A 19,888-nucleotide genomic window follows, 5' to 3' on the forward strand; every position below is an offset into this window, starting at 1 on the left:
CAGTTGAAGTCAACTTTTTATAGAGTTAATTTTGAGTTTACATCATTTTACATTCGCATATTACAGGTGTAACAAATATTATGCAAATATTTTATATATTAACTATTTTTTGCATGAACAAATAAGTCTTAAATTAAAATTAAATAATTATAAAGTTTTTACTATTGAAAAAACGAAACAAATAATTTTTTTATTGAGACATAAAGTCTTTTTATTTAGTCAACAATAAGACTTATGTGTCTTTTTTCAATGATAAAAACTGATTAAATGAATGTTCTTAAACTTTTTATCCCAATTGATCCATGATGAAAAAATCTTATAAAAAATTAAGATCTATTGTGGCTTTAGAGAAAATCTTTCTCTCTCCAAAAAATTTTTAACCGTAGATCTTAATTATAAAAAATATATATAATATATATAATTAAGATTAACAGCTAAAAATCATTGAAATACTGATATATAGGTATACTTGAAAACTTTTTTATACTATATAGATCTATCGATTACAAATCTTCTTTTTTTAAGTAGACTTTTTCATAATATATTGGTGATTACTATAGTGTCTAAAAGTATTTGTCTAACTTATTAAAAATATTAAAAATTAATATTTAATTTTAAAAGTATAAAAATAAATAATTATTAAATATTTAAAATTTTCCATAATAAATAAATTAGATAAAAATTAAACACAAGTTAAATCTCAATTTGACCCCTGAAATTTAGCCCGATGCTCAGAATGACTCCCATAATTTCGTTGGCCTCAATTAGAACCCCCAAATTTGTAATTGTGGCTCCAACTTGCCCCTGCGATCATCTTCGTCACCAGAATATTGATTTGATGCAATTGCATGACACGGTGGACACTACTTAAACGACGGCGCATTGGTTTCGCGCCCAAACCTTTTGGAAACCACGTCGTTTCAGTTTTTTGTGGGTTAAAACTCTCTTTCTTTCCACTACCACGATCATAAGTTGCCAAATATCGAGAAAACCCTTACATTACGTGGTTTCCAAAGGATTTGCGCGCGAAACTAATACACCTTCGTTTAAGTAGTGTCCACCATGTCATGCAATTGCGCTAGATCAGCATTCCGGTGACGGAGATGATCGCAGGGACAATCTGGAGCCACAATTGTAAACTTAGGGTTCTAATTGAGGCCAACGAAATTATGGGGTCATTTTAAGTATTAAGCCAAATTTCAGAGGCAAAATTGAGATTTAACTCTTATAAATACCATAGAATTTATCTAATACATTACATACATATATATAACTCATATGTCATTGGCTTTTTGACTTTAACATTTTTTTTTATGACTTACGATTACGTATAGTTAACTTCATATGAAGTTAATAATTAAAAATTATTAGATAATTTGATAGATTTGATTAAATTGATATTTAATGATTTTAGACTATCAATTTCACTTAAAGACATCTACTGTACCGGGGTTTTCATTTTTTTTTTCTTTTATTCCCTCTTATTCTTAGTTATGTAGGGTAGGCAAGATTATTAAACAACTCCGACTTCTTCGCATTATGGACTTTTATTTCTAGCGTCCTAGCTAGTTCTACGTAGTGGGAAAAAGTCAACTAACTTGTGCTGTACTAAACAATCCTAATGAATATTTTGAACACTCTGAATAGAACGAGTTGACCAGCGATTTTAAGTAAAGAATTTTGAAAAATGGTGAATAAAGAAAAATGAAAATCCAACTCATAGTGATGAGTTCAAGAGATATCATCACTTTCCTTTGCTTATAAACATTATCATTGGCAGCAACTGGTATGTTATTTTGTTCCAAGTAAACAACACATTGATTATGATGATGCGGTTCTCTTTGATAGAGCACAAAGCACTTCATACTTGCTATTGCTTTGTGTTCTTATTCCTACTTTCCTTCTCTTCATCAGGTATATGATAATGATATTGCTGCTTTATTTCACTATTCTCATCATCACATGTTTGGACTTCGATCCTTTCTTAATTAGTGCGTGGATCTTAGGCACCAACTGTTGAATTTGTCCATGGAATCATTCTATTCTATAGGAATATATAGTAAATATGCAAAGATGAGTAATATATGTAGTTAGTAATATAGTTTTTGTTTTGTTTCTCCTTTCTTTTACTTTAATAATAACTTAATTAGCTGTTGCATATTTCAGAAGCTTATGATGCACTTGACCCAAATGGAAATATCACAATCAAATGGGATGTTATTAGATGGACACCTGATGGTTATGTTGTAAGTAAAGTTTTTTACAATTCCTTCACCTATTCATAATCAAATTGCGTAAGCACAGAGCACCTTATTTTAATTTATTTTTTAAATTTCAACAACTCTATGATACTATAAACGTAATAGAATATTTGAATTTTAGTAATTACCTATGACTATCTCGTAAAGTTGAATAATTGATTTAGATGGGTGGAATGATTAACTTACTTATCTACTTAAATAAGTATTGGAAATTCGAATATGCTTTATGTATGCAACAATTATTAGCAGTAACAGATCTTTAAATGAAATTTTGATATATGGCGAATTAGTCATTAACTTACCAAATTGAGAAATACTGTAGAAAAAAATGTATACAAATCTAAAGTGTTATTAAACTATGACATTAGTGTTTTTGTTCTGCTTATTCTTTGTCACTTTGATGACAACTTCATGAAAACAGAGTTTTTCCAAGAAAATCTCGTAATATTATGTGAAACAAACTAAATATTTGTTGCACATTATAAAATGAGAAAGTCTCGAGTCAGTACTTTTATTAAAATTTAGTCGGCATTTAACCATAAAAAAAAGTGTATAATTCTATACCATTAAATGTAATCTCACACCATTAAAATTATTAATAATGATTAATTGATGATTACAAATTACAAAATATACTGGCCTTAGCACTACTGTTATAAAATACTATAAAAACCTTATATAACTAGTTCTTACTGAATATAAGAACAGGCTGTTGTTACAATAAACAACTTCCAACAATATCGCCATATCTCTGCACCTGGCTGGTCATTAACATGGGCATGGCGGGCCGGCAAAGAGGTTATATGGAACATCAAGGGAGCCATGACCACTGAACAAGGAAACTGTTCAAGGTTATTTAAGGGAATAAGCCTCCCACATTCTTGTAAAAAGAATCCAACAGTTGTGGATTTACTTCCCAACACACCTTACAACCAAAAACTTCCAAATTGTTGCAAAGGTGGAGTGCTTACTTCATGGACTCAGGATCCAACCAATTCGGTTGCATCATTTCAACTCACTGTTGGTCATGCTGGAACCACCAACCGAACCGTCCAAGTACCAAGGAACTTCACCTTCTATGCACCCGGTTTGGGTTATACTTGCGGCCCGGCCAAGATTGTTAGACCAACGATGTTTATTTCACCAGACAAAAGGAGAGTCACCCAAGCAATAAGTAAGACATCTAATTACCTAGATCATCAATCTTTCATTGTTTATGATTTTTCCCTTTGACCTTAATGTGTGTTACTCTGAGTAAATGCAGTGACATGGAATGTGACATGCACGTATTCACATTTTCTAGCTCAAGAATCTACTCCCACTTGCTGTGTCTCCCTCTCAACGTTTTATAATGATACTACAGTGCCTTGCCCAACATGTTCATGTGCCTGCAAGCACAGCAACTCAACCTGTGTCAAGTAAGTGATTTCCTTCTAGGAACTAAGATTTTATATAACTTCCTAAAGTATATAATGTTCAATGTTTCTCCCTTTCACTTGAGTCAACAATTATTAAGCTACATATATATTACAAATTAGTCACCAAATAGTCAATACATCTTAGAATATAATATACATATTCAAAATGTGTAAATACATAATGACTAGTTTGATGGCTGATTTAGTTGATTTATTACATAAGTCACAAGTTAGTCCTAAACTAAAAACATACTGTTTTATATAGGTCATTTTAATAAATAAAAAAATATGTTTATAATTTATTATACCAAATAATTGAATGAGTAAAGTATCATTTTTGTTTCCAACGTTTGGAGTAAATTTTATTTGCGCCCCTAACGTTTAAATCGTCCTATTTGTATCCCTAATATTTGTAAAAGTGATTCAATGTTATCCTGCCGTCAATTAAACATCACGAGCGCTTTAGTTTGAGTTTTAAAAATCTCTTCTTGAAGTTAGAATACAAATGTCTGGGATAGAATCAATAATCTACTCCGAAAAATAGCTCATCAAATGTTGAAACTAATTCCTACAACATTTACATAATTCACTTTTCTAGGGACATAACTAAATCTAAACACAAATAGTGGGTATAATATTAAAATCGAACACATCAACACATCCAAGTGAGACCTAATTGAGAATGAATACATCCAAGTGAAAATAATTGAAAAATATAATCTGATTTGTTATTATAATTGATAATAGGATAACATTGAATCACTTTTATAAACGTTAAGAATACAAATAGGGCGATTTAAACGTTAGGGATACAAATAGAACTTACCCAAACGTTGGGGATAAAAACGATACTTTACTCTAATTGAATATCTGGTCTAATTCTGAATTGTATTTCTGTTTTGTTTGTACATTACAGAACAGATACCGGAAAGAATCCTTCAGTTGAATGTAGTAATCATATGTGTCCAATCAGTGTCCACTGGCACCTTAATCTTAATAACAAGAACTACTGGCGTGTGAATGTTACTATTTCCAATCTCAATTATAGGATGAATTATTCAGATTGGAACATGGTTATTCAACACCCTAATTTCAACAATAATCTCACTCAAGTTTTCGGATTAAAGTACAAGTTATTTACTCCTCTAGGTAAGTAACCTAAGTAAGATCCTTATTGCATTTAAATCCTACAACATGTTAAATGCATGTGATAAAAATATTTATAACTATTTATTTGTTTGTCGTTTAATTTAATTGTGTTTAATTATTGTTTTAAACAGATGGTATTCATCTGGCTATGGTTTGGGGAATTAAGTTCTACAATAATGTTCTCATTGAAGCTGGTAATGTAGAATTTGAGGTACTATTTAGAAAGGATAATAACTCAAGTTTGAGTTTGAAGAAAGATTGGGGTTTCCCTCTAAGGATCTATTTTAATGGTGACCAGTGTGTAATGCCACCACCTGATGCTTATCCATGGTTGCCTAATTATGCTTGAACTTGTGATACAACATTACTTATTAATTGACACAAATTAAACACTTTATTATTGTTTTGCAAAAAGTTACATATAATATGGTTGATTTTTACTATCAATTAGCTAGACTCTCTTAAATCTATGCATAAAAGATAAGATTTATATATATCATTTTATATGTAAAGATACATTCCCTACAAACATGTTCTGTTAATTATGAATGATAGATGATGCATTTTCAGCATTAAGTTGTATTTAATATATGGTGAGTTCTATGGTACTTTTATTATGGTGCCTAAATTGTCTAACTTTTCTTTTAAAATAAAAAATAAAATATTTAAAATAAAAAATAAATTATATAAAATTTATTAAATATTATTTATTTACCTTTTTTAATAATTTAAATACAAAGTGATAGGCATCATAGCATTCACCATAATATATAAACATCTTTGAAGAGTAGTGTATGTATATGTGAGAATTATATTTCAAAGAGGTAGCCCCCATGTGAGAGCTTAGAGACACACACAAGTCTCAATGCTGGCACTCCCATTCATGTCTCTCTATATTTCTACGACTATACTAAGTGTACACTAAAATCAGATATTAAAATTAGTAGTTAGTATAAAATATATATTATAATATAAATATACATTAAAAACAAATTAAACCACACATATTTATATACAAATACATTAATAGCTAATTTTAGTAGCTAATTTTAATTTACAAATGACATTTTTGATATTTCTAACACACTAACACAGCCCAACATACAAGACAAGTTAAGTTTATGACAACACAAACATTTATATCCCTAAATAATGGATATGGATGTCTGTCCAAGTTGTTGTATAATGAACTCTTTGATGTCTCTTTCTCGCTCTCTCTCTCTATATATATATGCATAGTGAATCCAATGTTTATGCATTTTCATTGAACACTATGAGCTAGTGATAGTAAACTCATTTATTGCCACGCCTAATCAAAATTTCTTAACCACTCTCTACTTCTTATTTGTTTATGAACAATTGTTGAGAGTCTCTCCACTCTCCACTCTCCATATAATTGTACCATTTTCCAGATTATCATTATTTTTGTTGGTTATTAATAAGTTCTTAGGTATTTATTAATTTTTTTATTTATTAAACATGTATAAAAATAATAAATATGAGATTAGTTAAAATAATTAATATATACTTTATATTTTAACAAAAAGGTATCTTGAATTCATGTTTTACAAATTGTAATTTTTTTTATAAATATATATGATAAAGAATATTTTAGTAACAAAAACTTGTATACTAATTTCTTTTAATCCTCATTATATATATACTAAATATAAACGCTATTTTTTAATATTTTATATTTCACAGATAGAATATAAATGATTCTTATCAGCATACTAATTTGTGCATTAGGAACGCTTGAAGAGGTTGTACCTTAGGAGAGTCAAGTTGTGTCGGTAAGGTACACCCCCCTATAAAGCAAGGATTCCATCACATGCAAATCGAGACACCAATTACCACCGACACAAAAATGAGGTCCATCTTATGTTCCACATTGTTCCTCCAATCACTATTTGACACGTGTATTTGATTAGAGCATCGTAATTCAATTAACGACAAATATTGATTTGTATAAATAAACAAAGAAAAAGAAATTAATGCAAGAGCTGACCCAATGCCACAGGTTGCTTTCAAGAATCTACATATTTAGTTGGTTCGATATTGATCGGGTGATTAATCAATAGCTGTTTCACATTAATAAAAACTAAGAAAATTCGTCTAGTTCTATTATTCTATTGTCATCTACAACCATGAGGAAAAACAATTCATATGTTAGGTGCAACAAATTGATCATATAATTATTTTATGGCTTAAAACAGAACATGGCATAAGTGAATAACTTTAGAAATGTTTAAGAAATAATTTAGAGCGAGTCTCTTGCATTAGAACTTAGAAGGCCGTTGGTGTTAACACGAAAAGGAAAATGTTAAAATTCCATTTTGGTTAAGAATGGAAACAATGAAGATAGAAAATAAAATTTGTTTTTACAGTAGTCTCCAATCAGTAAAATAAAATATTTATCGAATTTGAATTTTATTTAAAAAATTATTATTATTCAATAAATTATTAGACACAAAATTAATTTTAAATTCTCAATATTTATTTTAGAAACGATTAAATTAATTACTCGATTAACTTATAATTTGAATTACCATGAATTCATTAATAGAAATAACGTGATAATACATACTATATAAGGAGCTGGTAATGAGAACTCCTATTTTATTTCTACATTATCCAAAATTTTAGAAGTTAAAACAAGATTATGTCGTACCGATTGAAGATTGTAAAAAAAAAAATTGTACTAATATACGTACATGCCCTATGGAAACTTAATACAAAGTAAGTTACATGAATTCTCGTAAATGTTATTATTATTCAGTATTACTCCATTTTTCTCACTTGGGAATATGAAAACGAAAATGTTTATTATATTTTAGTATTTATTTTATGAATATCGCATAAAATAATTTTTTTTCTTTTGTTTTTTTTTTAATTTTCTACCTATTCCTTAACTCAGACAGGTAAAATATTAATCAATCGTAATCCTGAATTTCATTTAAAAATTTATCACTAATTAATATTCAATAAATTGTTATATACACAAGACATGATTCGAATTCTAACACTTACTTAACTCATACAAGTAACTAATCATATGCCACATGGGCCATGATATTTTGAGGCTAAATTAATTATTCAAGCCCAACCATCTTCACTTTTTTTCCTTATAATAATCAACTACCATGCCCAAAAATAAATAAATTAAATAAAAATCAACTAACCAATTAAATTTGATTGGTCTAATAATTAACTTATTAGTCTACTTAAATAAATATTAAAGATTTAAATTTTACATTATGTATACAGTAATTCATTGACTAGTAATAAATTTTTAAATAAAATTTCGATTCGCAATAAATTAATCTTTAACCTACCGAATTGGGAGATACGTCTAAATAAAAAAAAATCAACTAACCATTTTGTTTTCCACAATGATAATCACAATTAATCATTTGTTAATGAAAATTAGACATATAAGGTGAAAGAAAATAAGAAAAAAGAAAATCCAACTCACTGTGAGTTTAAGATAACACTTTGCTTATATACTTTACTTGAGCTAAGGAGCCAGCTAGCTACATAGTACAGACAGACATAACAGTCAGTTTCACCTTCTCTCTCTCTCTCTCTCTCTCTCTCTCAGTTTTCTTCTCTGTAAACAGATCTTGATCTGTTTCAGGCAAGAACTGAGAGCATCAGAGTCACACCACATTCCATTTTTGCCACTAACAAACATGATGGGCTTCTTCTTCTCTTTGATGTCACACCACAAAGCTGTTCCCACTTGCTTTGTGTTCTTCTTCCTGCTTTCTTGCACCTGCTTCACTTCAACAGGTTGGTTCACCCCCATTTCCTTTTTTCTCACCAAATTTCTTATCTTTTTAGTTCGATTTGTGTTTTTCTGAACTTGGGCTGTCAATTTTTCTTAGCCTTCAGTTCCTGGTGCTTGGACCTTAGACAATTTGGAACTAATTCTTGTCAAAGATTCAACCTTTGTTCTTTGAATTTGATGTTTCTTATCCAAATGTGGAAAGCATTTATTAGCTTCTTCTGTTTTATTCTTTTCAACTTGATGTCAATTGTCTCAGCTGAAAAATTATGGCGGCGTTTAGCTTCTTTTCTTGATGCCAAGATTTACTACGAAGTTTTATGTTCTGATTATCTTTTAAGTAATAACTTGCTCTGATTATAATTGATTTTCATTTGAATTAAGTGATAAGTATAAGTTCATTTTTCAAAACCTCTTTTTGTGTGTCTACAATACTTTCAAGTCGAATCTATGGTTGCTAAAACGAGATTTGTGCTTATGGAGCCATAAAATTGGGGAATTCACACATGGGTGGTTATCACTATTGATTAATTTTTGCTTCAAATGAAATGATTCATGTATTGAAGGTTTAGATTTAGGTATTCCAGTGCTTAAAACATTAGTAACTTAGTGTAAAACATTTTCATGTGTCACACCACTCATTGTTCTGTGATAGGAAGATTCAATGTTTTTTGAGTTTTCTTCTTTTTTTTTTTTTTTAATTCCTTTCTTTTAATGCTAATAACTTCTGTTTATGTTTCAGAAGCTTACGATGCACTTGACCCAAATGGAAACATCACAATCAAATGGGATATCATAAGCTGGACACCTGATGGTTATGTTGTAAGTACAATTTTTAACAACCTTTGCCAATTCATATGTGAATCAAAACTCTAACCATCTGTTGTACAATTTTGGCATCTGAAGGGATTGATCTGCATGTTAGCTTTCAGCTTCATCTCATGTTTGATATATTAGTTCTTATTTGGACTATATAACTAGAAATACAGCTTGAAAAGTACCAAGGTTTTCGTTCTATTAGCTACCTTCTTATCTAAGAAAAAATTGAATGGACAGGCTGTTGTTACAATGAACAACTTCCAACAATATCGGCATATTGCAGCACCTGGCTGGTCAATGGGATGGACATGGGCGAAGAAGGAGGTTATATGGAGCATGATGGGAGGACAGACCACTGAACAAGGAGATTGTTCAAAGTTTAAGGGAAACCCTCCACATTGCTGTAAGAAGGATCCGACCGTTGTGGATTTACTTCCCGGCACACCTTACAACCAGCAAATAGCAAATTGCTGCAAAGGTGGAGTACTTAGCTCATGGGCCCAGGATCCGACCAACGCAGTCGCATCGTTTCAAGTCAGTGTTGGTAGAGCTGGAACCACCAACAGAACTGTCAAAGTGCCAAAAAATTTCACCTTGAAAGCACCCGGTCCGGGCTATACTTGCGGGCCAGCAAAAATTGTGCCACCAACAAAGTTCATTCAATCAGACAAAAGAAGAGTGACCCAAGCACTCAGTAAGTAAAACTTTTATGTACTTACAACATTTACCAAGCATCCTCACTGAAATTTTTACTACAGTTTCCTTTGAACTTAACATTACTCTGATTCGATGCAGTGACATGGAACGTGACATGCACATATTCGCAGTTTCTAGCCCAGAAAACTCCCACTTGCTGTGTCTCTCTCTCGTCGTTCTATAATGATACTATTGTGCCTTGCCCAACATGTGCATGTGGCTGCCAGAGCAACTCATCTTGTGTAAAGTATGTTTTCATCACTCAGCACTGAGATTCTCTTCTAGAAAATAAGACTGTACCTTCACTTATTCTTTTTCTCTTTTGTATATTACAGTGCAAATACGCCACATTTGGCATCGGTCGTTGCTGGAAAGAATAACTTTTCTCCTTTAGTTCAATGCACTAGCCATATGTGTCCGGTTAGAGTCCACTGGCATGTTAAGCTTAACTACAAGGAGTACTGGCGCGTGAAGGTCACGGTTACTAATTTCAATTACAGGATGAATTATTCAGAGTGGAACTTAGTTGTTCAACACCCGAACTTTGATAATCTGACTCAACTTTTCAGTTTCAACTACAAGTCATTAACTCCTTATGGTAACATAAGTAAGTATAATCCTAATTGATTGTTTCATTGACTTGTTATTGGATAGTTACTTATGCTTGTTGTTCTTTATCAGATGATACTGCTATGCTTTGGGGAGTTAAGTTCTATAATGATTTTCTCAATGAAGCTGGGCCTAATGGTAATGTACAATCAGAGCTGCTCTTCAGAAAGGATAAGTCAACTTTCACTTTCGAGAAAGGTTGGGCTTTCCCTCGAAGGATCTATTTCAATGGCGACAACTGCGTGATGCCACCACCGGATGCTTATCCATGGTTGCCTAATGCTGGTTCTCAAAAGGAAGTTTCCTTGCTTGTATTAGTGTTGGCTTATTTGGTATCCTTGGTCTTTTACGCATGTGCTTGAGGTTCCGATCCGCGATTCACTCGACTTTGGTGATAAAAAATTTTCAGTAAGACCAATTTTGGCTCATGTTTGTGATGTCAATTTGGAATTTGAAGCAAGCAGGGGAGTGACATCCAGTGGCAATTGAAGATTAGCTCAGTTGTCCTACAATTTGTTACAAACTGATTCTGCATTTTGGTGCTAGAGTTTGCTACTACGTTTTCTTTTTTTCTTCTCCTGTTATGATGTAATGATATATGTATTCTTATTGTATTTTTTAACCTGTAATTATAATTTTAATAAACATATACAGCAAGATATCACATGAAAAGATAGACTTCTTGAACTTTATATGGATTTGAAATGCTAGTGGTCTATTTTGCAAGAGAATATTGTTCTATTTTCGTGTTCAACTTTTCCCAGAGAAACAGAATGAAAAATATATGACCAATTCATTACAACATTGCAATACAATCATTTACTCAACTAAAGACAAAATCATTGTAGGGTGTTGTAACTTTCATTCTCTTATAGTGATCATGAATCACTAAATATATATCCATGAGTTTGGCTTGGTGTTCTCAACAAATGCTTTAGGGTCTTAAGTCTTAATACCAGGCTTCAAGATTTTTCACAAAAACACAGCTTCCATTCAATTATGTACTAAACTCACTAAGCTACAAGCAAGAGAATCAAGAAGAAAATGAGTGATGTTAAGTTAAGTAGCTTTACAGGGGCAGCATTGGGGAGGAATGGGTAGGTATCTGGTGGTGGAAGCATGCATTCTTCACCATTGAAGTAAACCTTGCGAGGAAACGCCCATCCTTGCTTGAACGTGAAGGTATCCTGATCCTTTCGAAGAAGCACTTCGGATTGAACATTCCCGCTTGGTCCAGCTTCCATTAATAGATCATTATAGAATTTCATGCCATAGAACATACCAGTATCATCTGCATAAAAAAATGAGTACAGTTGAATAGTCATTGTTAAAGTTCTTTACTTGTTAAACAAGCATAAACATAACATATCAATTTGCTTGATGAACTCACTGATGGACACATAGGGAAGAATTGGCCTGTAATCAAAACTGAAAACTTGGGTGATATTGTTGAGATTCGGATGCTGGACGGCGAGAGTCCAGAGGGTGTAGTTCATTCTATAGTTGAAGTTCGTTATGGCGATCTTGACTCGCCAGTAGTCCTTGTAGTTGAGCTTCACATGCCAGTGTACCCTGATTGGACACATATGATGAGTGCACTGCAGCAATGGATCATTGTCTCTCTTCGGAGTGTGAGCGCCGGGTGTGTTGAGGAATTTCGAGTCACTCCTGCATTCCATGACAAGATTATTAGCAATAACTGGAAATTCTATTAGAGTGTTTTGAGATTTTAAGCTTACTTGACACAATTCTTCTTGTTTTGGCAACCACAGGCACAAGTAGGACAAGGAGTAATGGTTTCATTGTAGAAGGATGACAAAGATACACAGCAACTCGGGTTCTTTCTAGCCAGAAATTGCGAGTATGTGCAGGTAACATTCCATGTCACTACATAAAAACAGAACAAAGGAAACTTTTTTAGAATTTTTCAGATGCTAAGGAGAAGAATTGACATGTCTTGAGAGTTAAGATAACTTGCTTAGTGCTTGAGTCTTGCGGCGCTTATCTTGTGTAAGGAAAACAGTGGAGGGAACAACCTTGGCAGGGCCACAGGTATAGCCAGGTCCTGGAGCCAAGAGAGTGAAGTTCTTGGGGAGTTTAACTGTCTTGTTGGAGGTGCCAGCTTGTCCAACACTGACTTGGAAGGCGGAGACAGCGCTCGAAGGATCTTGGCCCCATGCTGAAACCACTCCACCCTTGCAGCAGTTTGAGTATTGCTGATTGTAAGGTACACCAGGGAGAAGGTCTACAACTGTTGGAGTTTTCTTGCAGCAGTGAGGTACATTGCCTTTGAACTTAGAACAATCTCCTTGCTCTGTGGTTTGAGCTCCTACCATGGTCCATATAACCTCTTTCTTTGCCCATGACCATCCCAGGGTCCATCCCGGATTCGGGATGTGCCGGAACATTTGGAAATTGCTCATTGTTACCACTGCCTGGTTAGAAAAAATTCAATAGACACAAACACTCTGATGAATTTTCAATTCTCTTACTATCTACTCTTTCAAAAGAAACCAAAATATAGGACTTGTTACAAACTAGTGCAAATAATTCATTGTTCAATAAATGTGAGAATGACATACATATTGAACAAGAAAGTTTATCTAAATTGTTCAATAAATGTTAAAAATATGAAACAAGCAACAAGGATGTTTTTTGTTTTTATTGCTTACCACATAGCCGTCTGGTGTCCAAGACATAACATCCCATTTGATTGTTATGTTTCCATTTGGATCCAAAGGATCATATGCAGCTAAAAAAAAAAAAAAAAATCAATAAATAAGTGAAATATGTGTGTGTGAAAATGAAAAAGGCAAATGAAGGTGAAAATGAAGCAAAACCTGCATAAGAGAACAGAACAATAACACAGAGAGGTATTATTATGACAAGCCTCATTGCCTGATCAAGATGTTGTGCCTCTAATGTTTTATCAAATAATAATGTGACAATCTTTGCCTCCAGGATTCACTTAGAAACCTTATTGGAGTGGCATTGGAAGTGTAGTAATGTAGAAAAAGAGCAATAGAGGGAATTGTGATTCAAGTGATGGCTCAACTAATGGTTGTTAGGTACCTTACAGTGCATATATATTGCTATCACTGTCTCACTTACACACTCAGATCTTGAATTCAACTTGATTCCCATATCTTGAAGCAACAGCCACTGACCAGAACAATAGGCTGGAGAACATAACACCTCAGCTGTTTGTGCAGTTGCTCTATCATGGGTTAGGTTCACCATACTGAGAATTCACCAATTTACCCTCAGCTGTTTGTTTTGTCTCTAGGATTTCTGATATCTAAATGTTTTGTCTAAGAAATTATTATTGGGTTTGAACAAGTTTGGCATGAAACTTAATGCAAATGTGGTATCATTTGAAGTAACATGTGTCACTGTTTTAGATCTTGCCAACTAAGAATAATACAGTGAGGCTAATGGATATTGTTTCTTCATGGTCTTTGAATTTGTATCCACGTTGAGTAATGAGAGACATGAGTTTGATGCAAGCAAAGTTTTCTTCATAGATAGTAGGGACAGGTAGTAAGTTCCTTTCTAAGTCCAAAAGGATACACCAACTTTTCTACTCTATCTATGCCTCTTATATTAACTTGCTCAAGTACCTACTACTTTGAAGTATTACTAACTATAGTGCACGGACACTGACACGGACACGGGACACGACACGAGACACGCTGACATGCAAATTTTAAAATCTTACATGACACGGGGACACGCATACATATAAAATATAAAATATTTTTTAGATAAACCGTAATGATATTTTAATATTTTATTGATATTAAAATATAAATTAATTTTTTAAATTATTTTTAATGTCTTATTTTAATTATATCAAGTATTTAAAATATTTTTTGTTTTAATAAATAATAATATATACTATATCTAAATTTATTTTAAGAATATATATTAAGAATAAGACGGGACACGCTGACACGTGATGGTATTTAGGTGTGTCCAAGTGTGTCCGGAGAAGAATTTTTTTTATTGAGACACGGTTTGAACACAGCAGACACGCGTGTCGGACGAGTGTCGGTGAGTGTCGTGTCCGAAATGTGTCCAACACGCAAACACAGCAACTTAAATATCCGTGCTTTCATAGATTACTAACATTTAGTTACTTTTTTTACAATAAGTGCACATTTAAATTTGTCTCTTCATTTTCACATGGAGACCAAGTTTTTTTACCACTTAATCCAACAATGTACTCTTTGTTATAATAATATAATCTATCTATTATATAAAGGAGATATTAAAGTCAAAGAAGTTTGGTGAACACATTTCTTTTCCTGAAATATTTTTTATTATATATAATTTATAAAAAATTATTTTTACTACTTGAAAAAATCAAATCCAAAACTTTTTTGTTTGAATATTAAAAATTTACCATATTGACCAAACTCATATTTGTTATAATTATACATATTTAAATTAATTAATTAATTAATAGCATGGTAGTGTCTATTAATATACTAGTAGTAATAACAACAATAATAATAATAATATATAGTGTTTTGCTTAAGTTTCTTAATATAAAAAAATTGTGTTAAAATTACTTGAAATTAGTTTTTTTTAATGTATTTATTATATATTTAAAAAAGGATTGTAAAACAGAAGCCGCAAAACACACAAAAAACAACACCACAAGCTAATAATATTTAATAAGTAACCAAATTAAAACAACACCACTTCTCGTCCACTTTATTATTTAAAACTGCTGAGTGAAGTCAACCAATTCTTCCACAACAGAAGTCAACTTATTATTAACCACATTGCACTTGGCGAGAATCTCTTCTTGTTCCTGAAATGCTGAAATTGAGGCCATCTCTTATTCCTAGTGGCACTTCATAGTTAGGCCCTCCTCACTGCCACAAAATAATAATATATAATTAGCATATTTTTTTTAGGGTAAAAAACGTAAATAAGCTAAGGGAGCTGAAAAATTACGCAAATCCGCCAAATTGGAAATTGCTTCATGAATGAGCCAAAGCACATTACTATATAATTCGAACCAGGTTGGTTCGAACTACAAAAATACATAATTCGAACCAAGGTAGCTCGAATATTGATGGAACAAGTGATGCATGTAATTCGAACTAGGTGAGTTCGAATTACACGTTTGGACGCTTCAGCAAGTAATTCGAACCTAGTTGGTTCGAATTAGTCAAAGTTTGCCTCGAATAGTAATTCGAATTATGCTGTTAAAAAATTAATAATTTATTAAAAAATTAATAATTTAAAAATTAAAAAATATATATTTTATTTCATACGTTAAAAAAAAGCTAACAAAATATTTAATTACGAGACTTTTAAAATATTAATAAGCTATCAATTCGAATTCCATACAATACTTTTCTGTCCATTTTTAATAGCTCATGAATATTTTTTAATAAATTTTTTTAATAAATTTTTTTAAATTATACTACAAATAATATTTTATCCTATGCAAAATAATTTAAAAAAATGGCTTAAAAAATGTTAGGAGTACTATAAAAATTTGTAATGTTCTAATAACTTAGGTAAATACATGAATGTACTCAAATTTTAAATAAAATATTTTACATAGTCAATAATAATTTAAAAATAAAAGAAAATATTTTATTCCATACAAAATAATTAAAAAATATATTTTATTCTATACAAAATAATTTTAAAAAATGGCTTAAAAGATGTTATGAATACTATAAAAGTTTGTAATATTCTAGTGATTTAGGTAAATACATAATAAAAATATTTTTTCTTTAATTTCTAAATTATTAGTGACTATGTAGAGTATTTCTTTAATGTTCTAAGTCATTAGGACATTACATATTTTTATAGGACTTCTAAAATTTTTTAAGCCATTTTTTAAATTATTTTGCATAGAATAAAATATTTTTTTTTGTATAATTTAAATAAATTTATTAAAAAATATTCGTTAGCTATCAAGAATGGACAGAAGAGTATTGTATAGAATTCGAATTGCTCACCATATAATTTGAATCAGAGTGATTCGAACTTCCACATGCGTAATTCGAATTATGTAATATCTTACCATATAATTTAAATAATTTTATTAAAAAATTATCATGAATATTTTTTAATAAATTTATTTAAATTATACCACAAAAAAATATTTTATTCTATGCAAAATAATTTAAAAAATGGCTTAAAAATGTTAGAAGTACTATAAAATTTATAATGTCTTAATGACTTAGGACATTAAAGAAATACTCCACATAGTCACTAATAATTTAGAAATTAAAGAAAAAATATTTTTATCATGTATTTACCTAAATCAATAGAATATTACAAACTTTTATAGTACTCATAACATCTTTTAAGTTATTTTTTAAAATTATTTTGTATAGAATAAAATATATTTTTTAATTATTTTGGATGGAATAAAATATATATTTTTTTAATTTTTAAATTATTAATTTTTTTAATAAATTTTTTAATAATTTTTTTAATAAATTATTAATTTTTTAACAGCATAGTTCGAATTACTATTCGAGGCAAACTTTGACTAATTCGAACCAACTAGGTTCAAATTACTTGCTGAAGCGTCCAAACGTGTAATTCGAACTCACCTAGTTCGAATTACTCTCAATCCTAGTTCGAACCAACTAGGTTCGAATTACATGCATCACTTATTCCATCAATATTCGAGCTACCTTGGTTCGAATGATGTGTTTCTGTAGTTCGAACCAACCTTGTTCGAATTATATAGTAATGTGCTTTGGCTCATTCGTGAAGCAATTTACAGTTTGGCAGATTTGCGTAATTTCTCAGCTCCCTTGGCTTATTTACGTTTTTTACCCTTTTTTTATATTTTATTAATTAAAAAAATAATCTAGCTAACATAATTAATTAATTAATAATTATATTTTTATTTGAATATCAAAAGTGTCTAATGTACTGATAATATTTTAAAATCCAAATTAAAGTAAGTAGGACTAATTAATTAATTACCGGATTAATTATATATAAGCCATATCTTAATTAAAAAAAAAAAACATGCATGACCTACTACTAACTTTGCTTCTTTTACTTTTTCTTTTTAATTAACAAATTTTCCAAAGACACTAATTAGAAAACTATAATATAAGTGAACAATTTTGATGGAAAATACAAGTTAAATGTTAACTTTTAATATTTTTATGTAGTGATGAATATATTGAACAAAAAAAACCTGAAGTACCTCGGGGGAGCTATACGGCATCCAGATAAACTGCACAAAAAAAATAGCTATGTTGTCACGCCAACTCCTTCTACAGAAACATGTGATGTCTAGTTATTCAAATAAAAGTAACCGGAACAACACTCACATCCCTGGGCTGTAACATGTCTATCCTCAGTCTCGTGCTCTGCACTCTAGGACTCTTCTCGCTGTAGGAAGGGCTGTAACCTGACCATCTGCAGTGCACATGGGTGTTATGTTTAATCAGAAGTATGACAGATTTGTAATACAGTACAAGCGTACATGAACATCAATTATTTTAACTTGAAATAGAAAAGCATAAGTAGCGTACCTCGATGCCAAAGGCCAGCTGCACGTATCATACCCAGCAGGCCTAAACCTGGGAAAGCGCCAGAAGATCCAGGACTGAAGTAGCTGAAGTGGGCCCGCTAACTTCACCACATGTCTGTTTGCCACTCGACACATGCACCAGTACAACCATGCCAATGCTGCAGACCCCCAACTGTAGGAACCCATCTCCTCAAGCCTAGCTGCGTAGGGAAGCCATCTGATATGAATGCGGTTGCCGGACTTGTCGGCAAATAGCTGAGTGCCCAACAACATCATGATATAGGCACGAGCAAAGCGCCGCACAGTCTCCTGGAACCAGGTGCAGTTTACTGCGAACTTCTGAACCTGGCTCGGAGGAGGAACCACTCCAAGCAACTCCTCGAACCACACCCAAGCTGGACGTCCACCCTCGATATACAAATGGAACTCTGTAAGGCAACCGCTGACATAACGCCCGTCCACTGCCAACCCCAACTGGTACGCCACGTCCTGAAGCGTGAGCGTGCACTCTCCGAAGGGTATATGGAAGATGTGCGTCTCAGGACGCCACCGCTTGACGAAGGCGCTGACAAGAGGCTCGTCTAACCGGAACCATCTATCGTTCAGCCTAGCCAGATGGTATAACCTGGCCATCTGCAAGTAGGGAACATAACGCTCATCGAGTGGCATGCCTTGTTGCCGCCGCATGCTCCTGATGCATCGCTGTGGCTGCGCATTAAATGGACCGCATTATTAGAACTACATACAATACTGATAACGAAAAAAAAAACTAACACAATAAACCACTTACATAAACCACTTACATAAACCATCAACACAACCGCATATAAAACCACGTACAAAAAACCACTTACCCTAAACCACCAACTAAACCGCATGCAAAACCTCTAAAATAAACCATTTACAATACCACTACAATAAACCACTAACAATACCACCTAACATAAACCACTTACATAAACCATTAACAGAAGCGCATATAAAACCACTTACCTAAAACCACAAACTAAACGGCATGCAAAACCTCTAATATAAACCATTTGCAATACCACCACAATAAACTGCTAACATAAATTGCCACTAAAATCACATGCAAAACCACTAACTCAAATAAACCTTGTCGTTTTCTATGTACTAACCTCGTCGTTGATGACCCCGGCTATATGAGCAACCCCGTCCAACCGGTACAGCCTTGCAGGATCGTCCCCCATCAGCTGAGTCTTCGGTTCAACTATTTCTCGGATCGAATCTGGGTCGTTTTCTCTGGGATTTGGTGGGGTATGGAAAATGAGAAGTGGTTCGAATTTGCTTGATTTGAACTCCTTATATAGCCCAATTGTTCGTAATTCGAACCAATTGAATTTGTGGTTGCACTAATTCATAAGTAATTCGAACCAATTAGGTTCGAATTATGTGTGTGAAGTTCGAACCAAATATTTTCGATTTATATGCAAATGTAGTTCGAACCAAATAGGTTCGAATTACATATAAGTATACTTTGGCTGATTCGTGAATCAATCTTCAATTTGGCTTATTCATGTAACAACTTTCCTCCCATGGTTTATTTGTGTTTTTTACCCTAAAAAGAAATTGAAAAGCACACAATAAGAAGTTAAGA

General features: G+C 32.1%; 4 protein-coding genes across 4 annotated transcripts; 2 read left to right on the plus strand and 2 right to left on the minus strand.

The window, feature by feature from the left end:
- The first annotated feature begins 1,635 nt into the window (after positions 1–1,635).
- Positions 1,636–5,275, plus strand: LOC112744621 (COBRA-like protein 1). The gene is made up of 6 exons (XM_025794295.3): positions 1,636–1,914; positions 2,167–2,246; positions 2,970–3,435; positions 3,526–3,679; positions 4,596–4,828; positions 4,960–5,275. The coding sequence occupies exons 1-6, from the start codon at positions 1,824–1,826 to the stop codon at positions 5,175–5,177; spliced, it is 1,242 nt and encodes a 413-aa protein (XP_025650080.1). The 5' UTR covers positions 1,636–1,823; the 3' UTR covers positions 5,178–5,275.
- Positions 5,276–8,342: 3,067 nt separating this feature from the next.
- Positions 8,343–11,465, plus strand: LOC112744625 (protein COBRA). Its single transcript, XM_025794299.3, has 6 exons — positions 8,343–8,620; positions 9,358–9,437; positions 9,672–10,128; positions 10,230–10,377; positions 10,466–10,737; positions 10,812–11,465. The coding sequence occupies exons 1-6, from the start codon at positions 8,521–8,523 to the stop codon at positions 11,099–11,101; spliced, it is 1,347 nt and encodes a 448-aa protein (XP_025650084.1). The 5' UTR covers positions 8,343–8,520; the 3' UTR covers positions 11,102–11,465.
- Positions 11,466–11,513: 48 nt separating this feature from the next.
- On the minus strand, positions 11,514–13,799 carry LOC112744626 (COBRA-like protein 4). The gene is made up of 6 exons (XM_025794300.3): positions 13,580–13,799; positions 13,412–13,491; positions 12,718–13,174; positions 12,479–12,626; positions 12,130–12,407; positions 11,514–12,030 (listed from the first exon to the last, which is right to left on the minus strand). Exons 1-6 carry the CDS (start codon positions 13,632–13,634, stop codon positions 11,753–11,755), a joined length of 1,296 nt encoding a protein of 431 aa, XP_025650085.1. The 5' UTR covers positions 13,635–13,799; the 3' UTR covers positions 11,514–11,752.
- A 4,238-nt stretch (positions 13,800–18,037) lies between these two features.
- On the minus strand, positions 18,038–19,481 carry LOC112743384 (protein MAIN-LIKE 1-like). The gene is made up of 3 exons (XM_025792596.1): positions 19,410–19,481; positions 18,272–18,978; positions 18,038–18,155 (listed from the first exon to the last, which is right to left on the minus strand). Exons 1-3 carry the CDS (start codon positions 19,479–19,481, stop codon positions 18,038–18,040), a joined length of 897 nt encoding a protein of 298 aa, XP_025648381.1.
- Positions 19,482–19,888: the final 407 nt, after the last annotated feature.

Source organism: Arachis hypogaea, chromosome 14 (assembly GCF_003086295.3).
Source record: "Arachis hypogaea cultivar Tifrunner chromosome 14, arahy.Tifrunner.gnm2.J5K5, whole genome shotgun sequence".
NCBI lineage: Eukaryota > Viridiplantae > Streptophyta > Magnoliopsida > Fabales > Fabaceae > Arachis > Arachis hypogaea.

What these genes read in the sequence shown, in the direction of transcription:
- LOC112743384 (XM_025792596.1), bottom strand. Translation starts at nt 19,481, where the DNA reads ATGGGGGACGATCCTGCAAGGCTGTACCGGTTGGACGGGGTTGCTCAT. An exon ending in CCGGGGTCATCAACGACGAG is followed by an intron (nt 18,979 to 19,409) that starts GTTAGTACATAG and finishes TTTAATGCGCAG; the next exon opens with CCACAGCGATGCATCAGGAG. An exon ending in AGCTGGCCTTTGGCATCGAG is followed by an intron (nt 18,156 to 18,271) that starts GTACGCTACTTA and finishes TGTGCACTGCAG; the next exon opens with ATGGTCAGGTTACAGCCCTT.
- LOC112744625 (XM_025794299.3), top strand. Translation starts at nt 8,521, where the DNA reads ATGATGGGCTTCTTCTTCTCTTTGATGTCACACCACAAAGCTGTTCCC. An exon ending in GGACACCTGATGGTTATGTT is followed by an intron (nt 9,438 to 9,671) that starts GTAAGTACAATT and finishes TTGAATGGACAG; the next exon opens with GCTGTTGTTACAATGAACAA. An exon ending in AAGAGTGACCCAAGCACTCA is followed by an intron (nt 10,129 to 10,229) that starts GTAAGTAAAACT and finishes GATTCGATGCAG; the next exon opens with TGACATGGAACGTGACATGC.
- LOC112744621 (XM_025794295.3), top strand. Translation starts at nt 1,824, where the DNA reads ATGATGATGCGGTTCTCTTTGATAGAGCACAAAGCACTTCATACTTGC. An exon ending in GGACACCTGATGGTTATGTT is followed by an intron (nt 2,247 to 2,969) that starts GTAAGTAAAGTT and finishes ATATAAGAACAG; the next exon opens with GCTGTTGTTACAATAAACAA. An exon ending in AGCAACTCAACCTGTGTCAA is followed by an intron (nt 3,680 to 4,595) that starts GTAAGTGATTTC and finishes TGTACATTACAG; the next exon opens with AACAGATACCGGAAAGAATC.
- LOC112744626 (XM_025794300.3), bottom strand. Translation starts at nt 13,634, where the DNA reads ATGAGGCTTGTCATAATAATACCTCTCTGTGTTATTGTTCTGTTCTCT. An exon ending in CCGCAAGACTCAAGCACTAA is followed by an intron (nt 12,627 to 12,717) that starts GCAAGTTATCTT and finishes GTTTTTATGTAG; the next exon opens with TGACATGGAATGTTACCTGC. An exon ending in AACAAGAAGAATTGTGTCAA is followed by an intron (nt 12,408 to 12,478) that starts GTAAGCTTAAAA and finishes CATGGAATGCAG; the next exon opens with GAGTGACTCGAAATTCCTCA.